This window comes from Lissotriton vulgaris, chromosome 12 (genome assembly GCF_964263255.1).
Source record: "Lissotriton vulgaris chromosome 12, aLisVul1.2, whole genome shotgun sequence".
Classification (NCBI taxonomy): Eukaryota; Metazoa; Chordata; class Amphibia; order Caudata; family Salamandridae; genus Lissotriton; species Lissotriton vulgaris.
In genome coordinates, this window is record NC_141700.1 from 441,396,956 (window position 1) to 441,414,853 (window position 17,898).

General features: G+C 41.5%; 1 protein-coding gene across 1 annotated transcript in view; it reads right to left on the reverse strand.

The window, feature by feature from the left end:
• The window catches only part of LOC147674141 (5-hydroxytryptamine receptor 3A-like), an 874,588-nt gene that overhangs the window by 285,127 nt on the left and 571,563 nt on the right, over positions 1-17,898 (reverse strand). The window contains exon 6 of the mRNA XM_086946471.1: positions 13,441-13,601. Coding sequence (XP_086802597.1) covers positions 13,441-13,601 — 161 coding nt within the window. The remainder of the gene's footprint in view (positions 1-13,440; positions 13,602-17,898) is intronic.

Below are 17,898 nucleotides of genomic sequence, written 5' to 3' on the forward strand. Positions count from 1 at the left end.
GCAAAGAAATGGCTATTTACTCATGTATATATCAAAAATATCTTTTCATTTTACTGATTTGTTTAAAGAATATGATATTGTTATTTTAATACTTGTTTCATTCTCAACTATACAGTTGCACATAAACGGTACATGACAGACGTAAAGATGACGGAGGCAGTGCGGCAGGTGTCAACAACTACGCGTGTTTCGGCAAACATGCCTCCATCAGGTTGCCGTCCATTACACATATATAATTATTTAATGCCAGTTTTCGGGGTTCACAGAGGATAGATTCTTCAAGAACTTGATATAGTTTCTGTAAATAGAAATGGAAAAACGTGCTACATGGCGATTGCGATGATACACTGGATGGTTCAGATATAGACAAACCGGGTTCAGGGATAGAAATCTTTTCTTGATGAATCTTCGATTTGTAGTTTTCTCTTCACTAGGGTTATACAGCGAGCGATTGGCTGCCGGCAAATGAAAGATATTTTTGATATATGCATGAGTAAATAGCCATTTCTTTGCTTTATAAGTTGGTATGCTTTAATGCAAGATACTATTCAGTTCAGAGTCATAATGTGTTGAATCTATGCCTAGCTAATATCTTCCCCCTTTTTGCTTAATTTCCGTTTGTTTACCTAGTCGTTATATAGGGGTCCCTTGTTTTCCAAATTAACTGCAACCATTATTATTAGGCAATTGTTTGATTCTAAAAAGAAAACAAGGAGTTAAAAACAACCTGTTGTGAAAAGAAATGCATGGTTTGAGTGGAACTGGCAGAACGAGAAGTATGATGAATTTTGTTCCATAACGGTATGGTAACGGAGAACTGCAAATCTTGTACCCAAGACTCCTCAGTTTTAGTTTTAGTCCTATATGAGACTGAAGAGGAAAATTGCTTGTATATAAACAAGGCCTTGAGAAAAATTGTGGGGAGGAGCGGGAGTGCTGGGAGATCAAGAAGAAATTGAAGAAGGGGCTATCACCCCCTGTCAGAGAATATCTAAGAGGGTGTTACATTTGGTCTGTGAAAGTGCGAATGTAATTCTTCGAAGGACAGGAATTGATTGTCATGAACGATCTGGGATAGTGATATGAGACCATTACTCAAACAAGGAGAAAAATGAAGAACCTTGTGAGCAATAGCAATATTGGGATTATACCAAATAGGAATTAAAAGCAATAATTGACAAGGAGTATAGATGAGGTAAATACATGTTTAACAATGCTGCTAGAATGTTTCAATAGAAGAGAAAACATTGCTCTGACATTCTGACCCATAAGGGAGAATTGAAGAAAGGAAAAGGGAGAAATTAATGAAAGCTCAAGCACTTGCCAAAGTGGATGGGAAGTGGAAGGTGAATTACCTAAAGGAGATGAAATCTGTGTAAGGGTGAAAACAGAATGATATTGCGTGAAAGTAGGAAAATTGACTCAGCCAGATGTTTTGGAGTGTTTGAGTTTGGATGAAGATATCCAAGGGGGTTGCTGTTCTAGATGAATTTGGACAGGAGACCATCATGGATCTGAACAAAGTAATTGGTAACTGAAGAGTAAGCATTTCAAAATAAAAATTGATGATAGGCAAGAACATCATTTTGTCAAACTTTTTTTTTAATTATCATTTCATTTCGTACATTTCATACATAGCAATGCATTCATATTCATTCATCGTCTTTGCTTGTATCCATTGTGAAGCTATTTCTTAGTACAAAATCATCTCTTTAAATGCTAGGACATGTAATACCATGAATTGTACAACTCGTTTCTATCTTTTCCCAAGAAATTCAGTTTCCCTCCCCCACCCAGTTTCATTAATTTATCGTGAGGCTGAGTCCGCCCTGAACCTTTGTCATTGTGTTGATACCATGTGTTTGCCTAGGGAGAGGCAAGTTAGAGAGAGATATAGAATTAGGATACAAAAGAAAGATAAAGAAAGCAAGATAAAAGAAAAACATAAACTTAAAATAAAATGGCCTAGTTGAGAACCTGGGTGATATTGGGTTGTATCTTTAGCTGTGAAAGGGGCTCTAGCAGAAGTGGTTGCCTAGCTCAGAATTGGAAGTTATGTAGTGCCCTGACACTTCAGGGGCAGGTGGTTAACGGAAGCCCCTTAGATATGTAGCTGACAAGAGGGCCCCAGGCGTTTTCACAATTTTTATATTCATCCCTGAAAATGTCTCTCATGCGTTCCATAATGAGTGCCTGCCATAAGCGTGTGAGCCATTGAGTCAGAACAAGGGCCTCTTTCTTTTTCCAAGAAGTGGCTATGGCCTTCATGGCTGCCCCCAAGCAGAGCCGCATTATAACTTGAGCGGTTGTCATTTGATATTTCAGGCTTGAGTCTCTGAGACCTAGGAGTGCAAAATCTGGGGTTTCTGGGATTGGGTAACCCTGAATCTCTTTCATTTGGGCTAGGATTTCCATCCAAAAAGTCCAGATTGTCGGGCAGTCCCACCATATATGGCGAAAGTCCCCCAGCAGGCCACAACCCCACCAACAGAAGACCAATGTGTGCGGAAATATCTTTTTTTAATCGGTCACAGATTATTTTGTAGTGTGCTTCCCATTGTCCTAAAGAGTGGTTGTGCCATCTGATGTCTCTCAACAAACCCCTCCATTGTATCTCTGTAATGTTGTGGCCTAATGTAAGTTTCCACAATTCAGGGTGTAGTGGGGGTCTAGATGGTAGAGTTTTTAACAGTAGCGAGTAGAGGGAGGATATAGCCCCTTTTATTGCCCCGCGCTCCTTACATAGCGTTCTATTGTTGTGAGTTCCCTCGTGGCTCCTTCCCTGATGTCAGGTTGGAGGACCCAGTGTGGCAATTGGATTTAGTGGAAGTATTCTGTGTGTGGGATATTAAAGTCCCTTTGGCAATTTTCGAAGGTCAATATGTCCCAGTTATGGAAGATGTCAGCTAGAGTGGGGCATCCCCCCTCTTTCCAGGCATCAAAGGGCCATGACTGAAGTGCAGGAGGGAACATCGGGTTGGGATGTATGGGGGTGAAGGGCGAGGGAAATGTCCTTTCTGTCTGTTTTAGTATCATGTCCGATATCTTTTTTTATTTGGTGGGATACAAGTACCAGTCACAGAATATTTTGTAGTGTGCTTCCAGTTGTCCTAAAGAGTGGTTGTGTCATCTGATGCCTCTCAACAAACCCCTCCATTGTATCTCTGTAATCTTGTGGCCTAATGTAAGTTTCCAGAATTCAGGGTGTTGTGGGGGTCTAGACGGTAGAGTTGTTAACAGTAGCGAGTAGAGGAAGGATATAGCCCCTTTTATTGTCCTGCCCTCCTTACATAGCGCTCTATTGCCATGAGTTCCCTCGTGGCTCCTTCTCTGATGTCAGGTTTGAGGACCCAGTGTTGCAATTGGATTTAGAGGAAGTATTCTGTGTGTGGGATGTTAAAGTCCCTTTGCCAGGTTTCGAAGGTCAATATGTCCCAGTTATGGAAGATGTCAGCGAGAGTGGGGCATCCCCCCTCTTTCTAGGCATCAAAGGACCATGACTGTAGTGTGGTAGGGAACACCGGGTTGTGATGTATGGGGGTGAAGGGCGAGGGAAATGTTGTCCATTCCGTCTGTTTTAGTATCATGTCCCATATTTTCAAGGTTGTCCTAGTGGGTGTGCTTAGGTAGGCATTAGCGCGTCGGTCCACCTTCGGTTTCCAGAGAACATCCCAAATCATTCTCCCACCACTGCCCAATCCATGTACAGCCTATGTTTATCTGAGTCAAGTTGGGACCACTCTACCATGATGTGTAGTTGCGCTGCTTGGTAATAGAGTGTCAGGTCTGGCAATGCCAATCCTCCCTTATCTGACGGCTTCCATAATAAGTTAAAGGGGAGCCTTGGTCTTTTATTTTACCATATACATTTCTTAAGGGGAGTGTGTGCTCCCTGCAGATAGCCTCTCTCTAGGTTAATGGGCAGACTCTGGAATCAGTGCCGAAATTTTGGGTGGACCACCATTCCGATGGCATGTATTCTGCCAATCCAAAATAGGTATAATGGTGCCCATTATTTGAGGTCTGCTTGGAGCTGGTGTAAGAGTAGGGGATAATTAGCTGCAAAGAGTTCCGAAATTTTAGGAGTGAGTTTTATGCCCAGATAGGTTAATTTCTTCTTGGCTCGTCAAAATGGGGTTGTGGCCACTAGTGCCTCCATTTCCGTTTCTGTTATGGTCAGGTTGATAAGGAAGGATTTGGGGAGGTTAAGATGTAGTCAAGTCACCTCCTCGAAGCTTCTCAGCTCCTCCTGGAGTGTTGATAGGGAGCGGTATGGTTCTGTAGGAGTAAGTAAGATATCATCGGCGAACAAGGAGATCCTGTGCTCATCTGCACCAAAATCAATTCCCTCGATCAACGTTTCTCTCTCATTTTTGCTGCTAAGGGTTAAATGTTGAGGGCAAATAGGATAGGGGACACTGGGCACCCAAGCCTTGTCCTCCTCCCCAGCATGAAGGTGTCTGAACTTGTCCCATTGACTAAGATTCTGGCGCTTTGGGCCTCAAAGTTGGCTCTTCTCATGTTTAAGAAGGTCTTACAGAAACCAATCCACTGGGGGGCTTGAAAGAGAAATGGCCAGTTCACTCTGTCAAACGCCTTCTCCGCATCTAGGCCTAACAGGATTGCAGGGATTTGTTTTTTAGTAGTCTTTTCTATGAGGTGTATTACCCTGCGGACATTGTCATGTGTCTGGCTGCCCCTAATGAAGCTGAACTGGTCTGGGTGTATCAGTCTCGCATTAAGTCCTCTAGGCGAGTGGCCAGGATTTTAGAGTATAGCTTGGCATCTAAGTTGAGGAGGGCTATGGGGCGATATGAGCTGCATTAATATGGGTCTTTCCCTATTTTAGGGATCACTGTAATAAGTGCCTCTCTTATAGAGTGTGTAACCTGCTGGGTGTTCGCAATGTGGTTAAACAGTGTTGTCAGATGGGGAATCAATTCTGCACTGAATGCTTTATAAAATTATGTTGTCAGGCCATCTGGGCCTGGTGAATTGTGCAGTTTTAGTCCTGCCAGAGCCAAACGCAATTCGTCCTCTGGTATGAGATCACCTAGTTGTTCCTTTTTGGATGGGGTGACTTATGGGAGGCCTACCTCTTTAAGGTTATCTGCTTGCACTTATAGGTTACGTTGGTCGGCTGTGTACAGTGTGTTGAAGAAGACCCTGAATATGCGTGCTTTCCCTGAGTCTTCCCTTGACCTGATCCCTGATGGTCCTTCAATGTCCCCAATGTATTCCTTCTCTCTCTTGACCCGCATCTGCCGGGCTAAGTGGGACCCCACCTTGTTGCCCTGAGCGTGTGAGATCTGTCTAAGTCTCAGTAGTGTCATTTCCGCTCTGTTGGAGTAGATTGCCTGCAGTTTTACTTTTTAGGGCAGTCACCTTTCTCTGTAGTGCCAGTGTGGGGTTAGATTGTGGGTACATTCTAGAGTTTTCAGTTGTTTATCTAGGTTTTTCCTTTCCTCAGCTCTATGTTTGTATAGGGCGGCCATCAGTGTTATGCATTGACCCTGCACCACTGTTTAAATACATCCCATGTGGTGTCCCATGACGTGTCTTGAGGGTCATTTAAGTGGAAGAACTTTCTGATGGTTACTCTAGGTGTGTCTATTGGTGCTTTAACCTGACTGAGCTAGTGCATTGGGGAAGAACCATCTTCTGAAAGTTGGTGCAGGCAGTGCCTTTTCAGGAAGACTGACACTGGTCCGTGATCAGAGATTAGAATGCGATGTATGGTGGCGTCTCTGATGTATTTGTTTAAGGCTTGACTCATACAAATGTAATTGAGTCTAGAGTAGGTGCAGTGGATGTGGGAGAAAAAAAGCATGATCTTTGTCTTCAGGGTGTGTGTCTCTCCATGTGTCTCTTAGGCTAATTTCAAGAAAGTCTTGTTTCACTTGTATCGGGAAGCACCCTGTGGGTGACCTACTTGGATGTGTGCTGTTTGTCCCTGAGTGCCAGGTGAGATTAAAGTCCCCCATCATAATTATATCTCCCACTGCAAATCCCCCCAGTAGGGCTAGTGTGTCGTATATGAACGTCGCCTGATTAGTATTAGGTGCATATACTAATGTTATTTTGCATTGTTTCTCCCAAATCCGATCTCATTCTATAATTATTCTCCCCTCCGTGCCTGCTTTGTAATCTTCTGGTTGGAATTTGAGTGAGGAGTGGAATGGGAGAGCAACTCCATTATTTTTTGTGGATGAAGAGGATTTGTATATTAACGGGTATGCCTTATGTTTTACTGTGGTCTTCTGCTCTCTTAAGATGGGTCTCCTGAAGTGCAATTATATTGTAGTGTTGGTCAGTAAGGTATTTCCAGATCTTCTGGTGTTTGGAGGGGGCGTTCATGCCCCTGATGTTCCATGAGAGTGTGGTGAGCACCATTACGATGATGTGTACCTTCGTGCACGCTTGTGAACCCCCTTTTTGCAACCCACATTCCCCTCTTTTCCTACCTCCCAGGCCTTGCCCTTCTTCTCTTGATACCTCATGCCTTCCTAGCCACGTTTTGTCACCTGATTGTATACTCACCTGTGTCCCCTGCCACCCAGGCCTCTGAAAAAAAACACCAATATAAAAGAGAAAAATTAAGGATCTAACTATAGAATACTAAACGATGGGACAAAGGGTCCCCAAATTAGTCCACCATTGTAGTAATGGGTATACAAAGGAGGCGAATTGGACCAATGTTCGTCGCTGAAATATCTGCAGACGTTCATATTATGAAGTTACGATCATTTTTCCTTATTTGGTCTTGTTGATGCAGTTCGTAGGCATGTTTCCTGGGTGTTCGGCTGATGTAGGGTTCGTGTTTGTTGTGGTCTGGTTGCAGAGTCAATGTAAGGGCTATTTCGCATCTGATCTTTTTACTGTATCACTATTGTCTGCTTTTCGGCCCAGTTTACAGGTCCATTAATGAAGAAGCCCCCATTCCACTGTGAGTCTTTTCGGCCCTGCTTTTTCCAGAGGTTTCTGGTAGCCCTTGTTTCTTCTGTGCTCTGGGCGATTGATGAGTTTGTCAGGCATTTCCATTCCTTGTATCTGGGGGCAGTGTTTCCACATTGGTCTCAGCTGTCCAGAATGGTATTGTCTGTCAGGATCAGAAGCCCCAGAATGGTGTGTGCTTTCTTGATGTCTGTTATGTGGCATAGTTTTTTGCGGAATTCAAAATCCAGGCCAAAGGGATAGGTCCATCTATATTTAATGTTCTTGTGTCTCAAATTTTCAGTGATTGATCTAAATTGCTGTGGTCGCATCAGATTTGCTATATCCTGGTATATGTCACATTTGAATCCCTGGAACCCACTATGTCCTTTTTCCTGGCAGCTTGTAGGACGGCTTCTTTTGCTTTTATACTGTAATTTTGCCAGAATGTTACGTGGTCGGGCCTTCTCGCTCTGGTTAGGTCTTCTAACTCTATGCGCTCTTTCCAGTTTTATTTTAGTAGTTGGTGTTGCCAGTGTCTCTGCAAAGAGACCGATTAAGAAGGCCTCGAGATCTGGGCCCTCTGCCCCTTCTGCCAGGTTCCGGATTCTTATGTTCTCACATCTTGACCTGTTCTCCAGATCTTCATTTTTCAGGTGGGCCTCCTGTAGTTGAGTCTGTAGCTCCTTCGTGGTGGATGGTATGTGTTAGATTTGCTGTTCAAAGTATGTAGCCTTGGTCTTACATCCATCACTCTGGCTCCCACCGAGTCGACATCTTGTTGGAGCATCATGAGTCAGCCACTGAGGTCCTCCATTAATGTTTCTAAGGAGTATGTCACGGCCGCCTTGAGCTCCTCCCATAATTCCTGCTTGAACTCCCTGAGTGACACCAGGGGATCCTCCTTGGTCAGTGCCATATTACGTCCCCCCCTCCTGGGGTCGGCTGGGGATCTTTGGAACACGTGGGGGTGAAGTACGTGGAGATTCCATTGTTCTGCTGATTTTTGGGCAGCATAAGGGCGCTCCCTGTTGCGCCCACATTTTTTGGTTGCAGTCAGAGTCCGCCGGGGATTGATGTTAGCAGTTGTGCGGTCTCTTTGCTTTTTCAGTGCCCCCGGTTGTTCCATCCTGGTTTGCTTGGGGTGCTGATGATCGCCGCAAGGCTTTTTGGGAGGGCTTCTCGTTATAACCTGGGTTTAGGTAATTCACTGTTTTCTGTCTTGTTCCTTCGGCCTCTCTCTTCGTGTGGGTTCCGGCTTTCTCTTAAATCAACCCTGCGGGTCCTCACCCCACCGCCTTTGCTCATGGAGTGCCTCTGTGTCTTTGTGTCTCAGGACATTATTCTGGTTGAGCTTTAGGTGTTCCTAGTGTGGGTGTTTGCTGCTCAGGGGACTGCCTGTACTTTTATCTTTAAAATCTGAGTTGTTTGCCATTGGTGCCCGACTGCCTGATCATTGGACAGGTTTCTGCCTTCTCATTGCGCGTGCAGCACTTGCACCATTTTAGGGTCAGGCATGAGAGAATCATTGTTGGAGACCTGGTTATCGCTCTACCGGCATTGCTGGTACGCGCTGTCTTGCAGGTCGCTATCTTCCTTCTGCCCCCCCCTCAGAGCTTGGGTGCTTTTTGCAGCTCACTCGCCAATCTCTTAATGCTGGAGCTTGCTGCTCTGCCATGCGGTTCCAGCTTTCCCCCCTCACCGCATCTCTGTGGCCATTCCCCTGTGTTCCATGTTGCGCAGGAGGGAGGCGTGTCACTCAAATTCCCCACTGGAGTGAGTAATTCCTTACTTTGCTGCACAAGATCTCCTCTGACATGGATGTAGGCTGTCTCGTCCGCAGAGCCTGCCTCTTGTCAGCTCATCTTCAATCTGTCACCATCTGATCGCTGCCTCTCTGGTTTTGCCATCCCAGACGTGTCCTGACCACCTGTACTCTGCTACGGGGTAAGGATCACCTGTTTTCAGAGCATATGCCCTATGTCGTATTTCAGCTGCGGAGCCGTCGTAGATCACTTCCACACACCAACTTGGCTTAAGAACATAATTTTAATTGTATCTAATCTAACCCAACAGGATATATAGAAAAGTGACCATAGACAGAGAAAACCTGAGGTTTTGAACATATCTTTAAGGCAAAACGTACTGAGTGGCATTAATTCTCATTTATAAATGTTAAGACGATAACCGAAGACTGCAGAATAACAAGATAAAAACTGAAGAAATTAAGGAAAAGAAGCATGAGGATTGGAAATATACAGTACAATATTGTCAGTGTATGCAGTGAACTTAATAAGGGTTTGATTAAGAGTGTATCCTATGAAAATCTGAGATCTTCCAATAGATTCTAAAAATGGTCCCAAAGCAAGGATAAAAAGTAATGGTCATAAGGGGCAACCCCTTCTTGTACCTCTGGTAAGGGGAAAATATTGTGACTGTGAACCATTAGTGAAAACCGATGTGGAATTTTAATATATTAAAGAAATTTGGGTCCAAACCCATGCCATTTAAGGGCTATGAACATAAAGTCCCAGTTAACATAATCAAATCTTTTTTTGGCATTCAAGGTAACTGCAGCTAAAGGAGTCTTACAACAGGAGGCTTTGTGTGTAATATTTAAAAAAGTGCAAGAATTGTGAGAAATGTTACAGTCTTTTACATAGCCATATTGCTTGATACTGACAAGAGAGGGGATAAGCTCATTAGCATTAGTGCCATAATATTAGAAAAGATTTTATAATATGCATTAATCAAGGATATTGGCCTAAAGGTTTTGCAATCTGCCAAGTCCTTATCGTTTTTCAGAATTAAGTAAATGTTGCTTCAGAAAAAGAACAGATTGTGGTATTAGAAGTTAAGAAACAAGGGTGTTATTCACAAACTGCAAGTTGTGCAAAACTCTGCTACTCGTTTGCTTCGCCAGATCCCTAAAACAACCCCGGTCTCAAGTTCCCTGCGTGAACTCCACTGGTTGAAAGTGGAAAACCGCATCAAATTTAAAACTCTAACGTATATGTATAAGATCAAAACAGGCAAGGCCCCTCAATATTTGAATTCTATTGCCAAACTTTACGATTCTTCTCGTTCTCTCCAGTCAGCAAATCAAGCAAAGTTTTTGGTCCCGAGGTAAAGACTGGCCAGGGTAGGTGGTCGCTCTTTCTCATACCTGGGCCCCACCTTGTGGAATTCTCTTCTGCTATTACTGAGGAATGAAACCAGCCTTGGTTATTTTCGCAGAACTTTAAAAACCTGGCAATTTAATCAAAAGGTCCTAATTACTCCTTCCCCTGGTACATTCAGGCGGTGCCGGGAAACTCTTGGGTAGCTGTTCGCCTTATAAAAGCAAATAATATAACATAACATAACAATGTTGTATGAGGGTAAAGGGTTTGGATTCAGAATATGAGAGACTTTGGAATAGAATTTGATTGTAAAACCATCAGGTCCAGGAGCCTTATCTTATGGATTTTGGAGATGACTGAGCAAATCTAGGCAAAAGAGATGACCGCCTCAAGCGAGAAAAAATTAGTCAAGGAAGTCTGACGTTTAGGAATAGTACTAAAAAATGAATCATGGGAATCTTGAGTATGAGGATTGTCTTCAGAATTGACATTAGAATAGAACTTAGCAAAACAAGTATTAACATCCTGATCTTTAAATAATTGTTTACCAGAGTCATCATGGATGACTTTGTTTTTGGATTTTTGTTGTTTAACCTATAGGTAGTTAACAGTTTGCCCATCTTATTGGAACCACCATAATATGTTGCGCTAGTTTTAATAAATCATCCATAAATAACGCTTGTAATACTCTTTTAAAAATTAAGCTTAGCCTGAATGAATTTGTCTAGTACGTTTTTTATTAGGGGAAGAATAATATTAATGTTCAAGTTTTTTATTATGTTGCAAGAATTGGGAGGAATACTTGGCAGCAATTATTTTCTTCTGGGAGACATAATTAATAATGTAACTACATGCAGAGGCTTTGAAAGAATCCCAAACATGGTGGAACCCAACGTCAGGAAAGGTATTATTATGGAAGAATTCAGTGATAAATTGTTAAAAATATGTGACAAATTGGTGATCTTGCAACAACCAATCATTGAAACGCCATCTACTGGAACGTGTAGAGGAATGAATCTCCTCTAAGTCTATTATCACTGGAACATGATCAAAGATCTAATTCCGCATGAATTAGATGTTGTGTGAGATCTTTGTCAAGAAAAACATAATCTATTTTAAATGAGGAGTGGTGGGTGGGTTAAAAACGGAAGTCAAAATGATATGGGATATAAATACGCCAAGCTTCAACACCACCTCTGTCGAAAATTGTACTATAAAAAGCCTTTTGCATATTATTAGGAATATATTTAATAGCTATCAAAAACTGATAAAACAACTGATTACACTCACCACCTAAAATGAAATTAACATTTTTGAGAGAGATAACAATTTCATAGAGAGTAAATCCCAGAATTGTGAATCCACACCATTAGGTCCATAGACATTAATAAAAGTATGAAGACAACAATTAAGTAGAGGTATCTACCATCAGCATCATTTTTTGTTTTAGAACAATTATAGGTAGAGTTTTATGAAATAATATAATCACACCATTAGTGTGAGGTACTGCTTGAGAACAGTAAACAGAACCAACCCAACCTTTTTTAAGCAAGTGAATGTCTCTTTCAAGGAGATGAGTCTCCTGCAACAAAGCAACATGACAGGAGGATTTCAAAAGGTGAGTAATAACTCTCTGTCTTTTAACAGAGTGGTGGAGACCTTTGACATTCCAAAAGATAATTCTGAAACTACTCATGTAAGAAGCTGTAAAACTTGATACATAACAAAAACTTCATTAAAAACATAGGAAATGCAATAAAAAGATGCATGCAAACCCCTATACCAATAAGGATCATAGGAAAGAAAAGAAATAGGATATATGATGAAAATAGAGAAATAAATAAACAAACAAGAAAATCAGAAAAGACAACCAGAAGAAAACCAATAGAAACACAAAAAAAGAGAAACGAGAAGTAAAACTAGAACAATGCCAAAGAACAAGAAAATAGGAAGAAGGGGTAAACAGGAAGGAGAGAAGAAAGGGGAAAGGTTGATGAGTTAGAAGAAGACCCAACAAATTAGAGACCAAAAACGTATGGAAGAGAGAGTCCAAAGGTCCAGGGTCATAGGGGAGAAATTGAAGAGAGAAGATAAATTGAAGAAAGAGCACCAAGGAATGCCATAAAAGACTAATCAGCCAATGTACCCAGCCCGGGAATATAGAAGTAAAATAAAGCAATAATAGGCCAGAGTAGAGAAAAAAGGAAGAAAGGGAGGATGGGGACAATAGCAGAGAGCAAAAATGAAAAAAACATGCATAACCCAATTAACGGAATGATGACAACAATGACTATATAACTCACTCTTACATGATATTTTTTAAATAGTTACTTTGTGTTCATGAAAGTACCTTGTATATGTGCTTTTTGAATTTTGATTGTAAGCCTGTTATAATAAATCAGATTATTTAATTCCTGTATAAACTAAAGTCACTAATTTCCCACTAAGTCTCCAATTACAAAGGCGTCCAAACTCCACTATTATAAGGCTATTACAGTTGAGTTCTGACATGACAATGCCTGCTGCCAGAGCCAGCAGCTAAGGTCAAAGGCAGGTCAGGTCACAGAGAAAAATCGAAGCAGCTATTAAGTAACAAAAAAGTAAACATTGCTTTTCTTTCTCACACTCTATTTTAACAGATTACAATGTCAAGCAGAGAGAATATGTTCATTTTTTGCACTTCTTAAATAGAGAAAAGCTTGAATATTTCTGTTTGTTTCTACATGTCCGAGCTACTGTATTTTTTTTAACTGACTTGTATTGTACTGTTTCTAATATCTCTTTGCAACAAACATCTAATAGGTTTTTGATGTATTTAATTGTGCACTTAAGTTTTTTTTTATTCTTCATGTTTGCAAACATGCTCACTCTTTCATATCAAAGAGCCACACACCAAGGTTTTAAGTGATTTGTGGGAAAGGTGATGATGATCCTTGTATTATATGGTATAAAGCAGTGGCGTAACAAACCTTGAGGGGCCCCCCCTGCAGGGTGTGTGAAGGGGCCCCCTCCGGACTCAATGTAGAGCTCCCTAGCAGAAGTGCGGTGCTGACGGAGCCCCCTGGAGGGTGAGGGCCCTCTGTGTTACGCCCCTGGTATAAAGTAACCCGTGGTGTACATGAAAAGGATATTTGCACATCACCTCAGAGTTCCATAACCTTATAAAGGAACTCTGCCTCGTCCCTCTACATGGTTAGGGAACTCTATGCTGACTTGCAATATCCTTATAATGTACAATAGGGGGTACTTTGTTCCTTTTATAAATGTGTTCATGTAGTCTTTCCTTGTGCTGCAGTGGCTCGTCCTGCTTTATGATCAAAGAAGCATTACCCAATTTGCCCAGCAGTTTAGCATTTTTTGATATGCATTAGTTAAATGGGCTTACCTTATACACAACTTGGCTCCATTCACTGCCTCTATGACTATAGTTGTGACTTTCAACATCTATACGCACCAGGCTCCAGTCACCTTTGCTGGCAAAGGCTTCCTTAGACACTTTGGTTGTGACACTTGAATTTTCTTCTGCCCTCACCACTATTTCATCAACTGAAATCACAAAATAAAAGAAAGAAATATCATGATAGTTTTCTTCAATTGGGGTTTAAACCCTTCAGCCGGGAGATAAACATCTCAAGTTTCAAAATACAACTAACACTGTGTCTGAAAAAGGAATGAAAAAATTATAAATGTAATACACACAAAATAATATTTTACACATGTAACACCTTTACATTTATTGAGAATAAGCTTTATTGTGTCAGCGTTTCTGATAATAATTTAAGAATAAGTTTCCCTTTTACGTTTTTTAAAGTTATACGCTTTTATTTAAGTGTTCGACTGAAAATCAATGAAGTGTAAAACGTTGATTAGTAATGAATCACTGCGAGGATGAATGGATGAATGGATGAAGGTTGTGTGTATGGAAGGATGAATAGCACTCATAATTTTAACATTGCCTGAATTCACTGCTAGCTACCACAAGAAATATGGGTCAATCTACTCTTCACCCCATCATAAAATTGTTTCTACCGTCTATCCACAGCTTTACCTGCATTTAAGTACCGCTTGCTAATGGATGCTCCCAATAGGCCAAGAATTGAGGCAATGCTGTCACGGCCATAACTATTCTAAAACAAGCCTTGGCAAAGCCTAGAAGAATGGCATGATTTCCAGCATTTCAGATTTGCCAATGCTTGTTTTATCATGTTTTTGTAAAACTTTATTTTTGAATTGCTTCCAGGCCTTTACCAATACAAAATATAAGCATTGTTTAAAAATAAATGTATGCTTTAGCCTCGCAAACCACACTTTGCTATAGTAGTCCCTTATACTGTAGGAACTGCGCTATCACTCACAGTGGGGTTAGACTGTGGCTGAAGATGGCTGCCACATGCTGTATGCTGTAGAGAATCAGACAATATGCTAAGAATTACCACCATAATACCAAGGACAACGACAGCCAGATGTGGGTATCATCATTGTGACCAGGGTTGTACATAATGTTCCTTCTACATGTAAAAATTCTGCCCTACAGGTAGTGGCTGGGGATTTCTTAATTTTCTATAATTGTCCAATAAGTGAATGGCTATGCTTGTCAATTACTATTTCCTGCTCCATGATGTTCCTGGACAGGAGCAGAGGGCGCAAAGCAGGGGACGGATGGTGCTGAGTAATGCCAGAGCCGCCCCCACTCCCAAGAAGATTTCTCTTTTTTTTTTTAACTACACGTTGTGCTTTGCATAATCAGTTGTTGTTTAGAATATATTTATTAGTTACAAGCTATGATGATCTTTGCATGAATAAATGTATGAATGTATGTTTGTACTATGTAGTATTTGTAAAGAACAAATCTAACAAAAATGTAGCAGAGTATTGTAAAGAGTGATGGCAGACATTTGATTTGAAAGTGACTGTAACAGGGATTCTGCGCAAACACAGAACTGTGCACAGAGACTTAGGACATCAGTGAATTAGGGTGTGCCAAAACTCACCTTAGTACCCCAAATCCCTTACCAGACTAGCAATCAGTGTCACATTAGCTCTTCGTCCTATAGCAAAGAAACCAATAATTAGAAAACCTAGAACATGCAACTTAGGACCATCTCAGGAATGGTGGGAAGTGAGAACACTCTTTTGTTATACGCTCATACCAGTCCACAAGAGGAGTCAAATAGAGACACGGTAAGGTTAAAATGTTTATTTTAACGACGTGATCTCAAGCGCAGTATTTTAATCAACATCAACATACATATGGATAATAATAATATGGACAGCATGGTTACAATTCCATAAAATACAAAAGGAGGAATCATGTTACAATGATAGTGCAAACAGGTGATACAAAGCGCCTATTTAAAGCACCCTCCCTATCTAGGAACTAGATATTATAAAACTATAGAAGGTCTCTTGAGCTTTTTTAGAGGGACCCCATTTACCTGTCCGCTCTGTAAGTGTAAATTACATCAGGACCAGTTAGTCTCTCTGCATGCCTGGAATCTTTCAAGTGTGTTCAATTCTGACAAGTGTGGTATGATAAAGGCGCCAGAATCCTACTCGGCTTGCAGCTGCTAAATTGTTGTGTCTAGAATGTGTTACACGGACACACCGATAAACAGGCTCACACGTTGATAACCTTGGCGGCTTAGCACTCACTGTACAGACTGGGACAACGATGTATGTCTAGAGATGTCAAAAAACTAACCTTTTCTCATGTATAGGCCTTGTATAGGCCTTCGTAAAAGCTAACTCAGCAAAAACAGCTAAGCAGTGTTGTGTGCAAAAACAGCAAAAAGGAAAAATGGCGTTTAAACTTCAAATAAGCCATGCCAACTTAACATGCACGCAGAAAGAGGCCCATAAACCATACTACACCCCTCCATGTTCGGGGAACACACAGCACTCAGGGCAAACATGATAGAACACAGAGTTCAAGCTCGAGGAAGGCAGAACAAAGTTCAGAAAGTTTACTGAATCTGAATTTTTGGAGTGAAAACCCAAAAGATACCAAATTCAGTGAATATAAACCACATGTGGCAATGGTGTAGGAAAAACTATTATCTATGTCATGAAAAAGCAAGAATTTTTTTAAAAATATTCACGAGTCCAGCACGTGTCTATGAAGTAAAGAAAAAAGTAACACTTCAGTCCAACAATGTGTAAGCACCAAATGTTGGAACTGCTTCCAACAAGAAGTCATTGTTTTCATCCATGGACATTTCAGCCATCCAATCAAGCAAGTGGAAAGAACATGCATGTTCCTCGATTGCTGGAGCCTCAAGCATCATCAGAGGACAACTCGGGCTTAGTTCAAGATAACTGCGATCCAGAAAGTCATCGGTCACAGTCCAAACGTTCCAATTGCCTAGAACCCCATGTGCCGCTGCGCAGGCCATAATCCCAGGTACCAGAACAGTCTATTTCATGAGCAACTAAGGGACTCATTAGCAGAACAAAATCCAGATCAGGAGACACCGTGTTGCAGAGACACAAATCCATGGCCCATTCGAATTCACAATTCAGGCAATGAAAAACAGGCTGCATGCAAGTGAAGAAGGCGAACCGGAAGGTTAAACCATATGCTACACTGCGAGTTGCCATGGGCAGCACTCCATAGTATTCTAGCATCCAGTCACACAGGTGGAGCAGCCGGGACTGAACGTCGAGGGGCACATACTGTGCATCCATATTGCCATAGACAAAGTAAGAGCAGAATGCTGGTGCCCAAAGCCAGGAGCAAGGGGAAACCTCCAAACACACTCGACAAAAGTGGATGAAAAAATGCTGGGATCACACCGAATATAGTCTGAAACGAGGTAACAAGGCCAGAGCATACTACTTTAAAAAAATTAGCCAAGCCAGTAGTCGACAAGGCATTCAAGATTGTGTGGGTCAAAGCACCGAAGTGCAAGGGCAGGTCCGTGTTTAATAAAGCATTCACTTCTGTGTGAGTATTTGCAATGTGAAGGACGAATGTCTCACACGCAGATGTAAGGGGAATTTCCTTCTGGGACAAAAGAGCTCTTATTCTGCTCATCTTGTTGAACTCTGCTTTCAAGGTCGGAATCGAGGGCCAGATGGAAGAATCAAGCCTGCCATGTGGAGGAGGGAACAACACATTCTTGCAACAAGTAAAACGCTGGGAAACCGTAACAATTAAACAATACCGGCGTGCAACCCACAACACTCTTAATTATTTATTAATAAAGAACTACCATTAGCAAGCAGTGTGAAAGTATGTGTAATGGCCGGGACTGGGGTGCCTTTCAAAACACACGCTAAATTGGGTGCAAGTATATTACAAGAGCTGTGCAACTGAAGATTTCTGCACGTTAATGAATGGTCTGGTGTAGTGATGCAATCTTCGCCATTTAAAAATACTTCTTTACCATCCCTCAAACATCTGTACGTGAATGGGAGGTTCCAAACTTCATGAAGATATGCTCGACCCAGGGGCACAAATCTGCCTATATCATAGTGTTTCATGCAATTCTAGAACTTGAAAAGAGAGAAGGGTAAGGTTATTAACCTTACCCTTCTCCTGGATAACCTGGATAAGCTACACCGCCGAATTTGCCTCTACTAGAGAAAAAGGCAATGGTTCTAACTTTTCAATATACAACAGGAAAAACGTGGCATCTTTCATTGACATAAATTGCTGTTTCAAAGTCAAATTAAAATGCAGAAGCAACAAGCTCGTGTTCATGTAATCCTATGGAACGCGACCATTTTTAAGTGTTTGCAAAGTCCAGGCAAACTGCATAACAGAACGCAATTGATTTTGCCCATGATATAACACTGCAACATCTTCTAGTACAATATCAACCACAGATGATACAATATTATC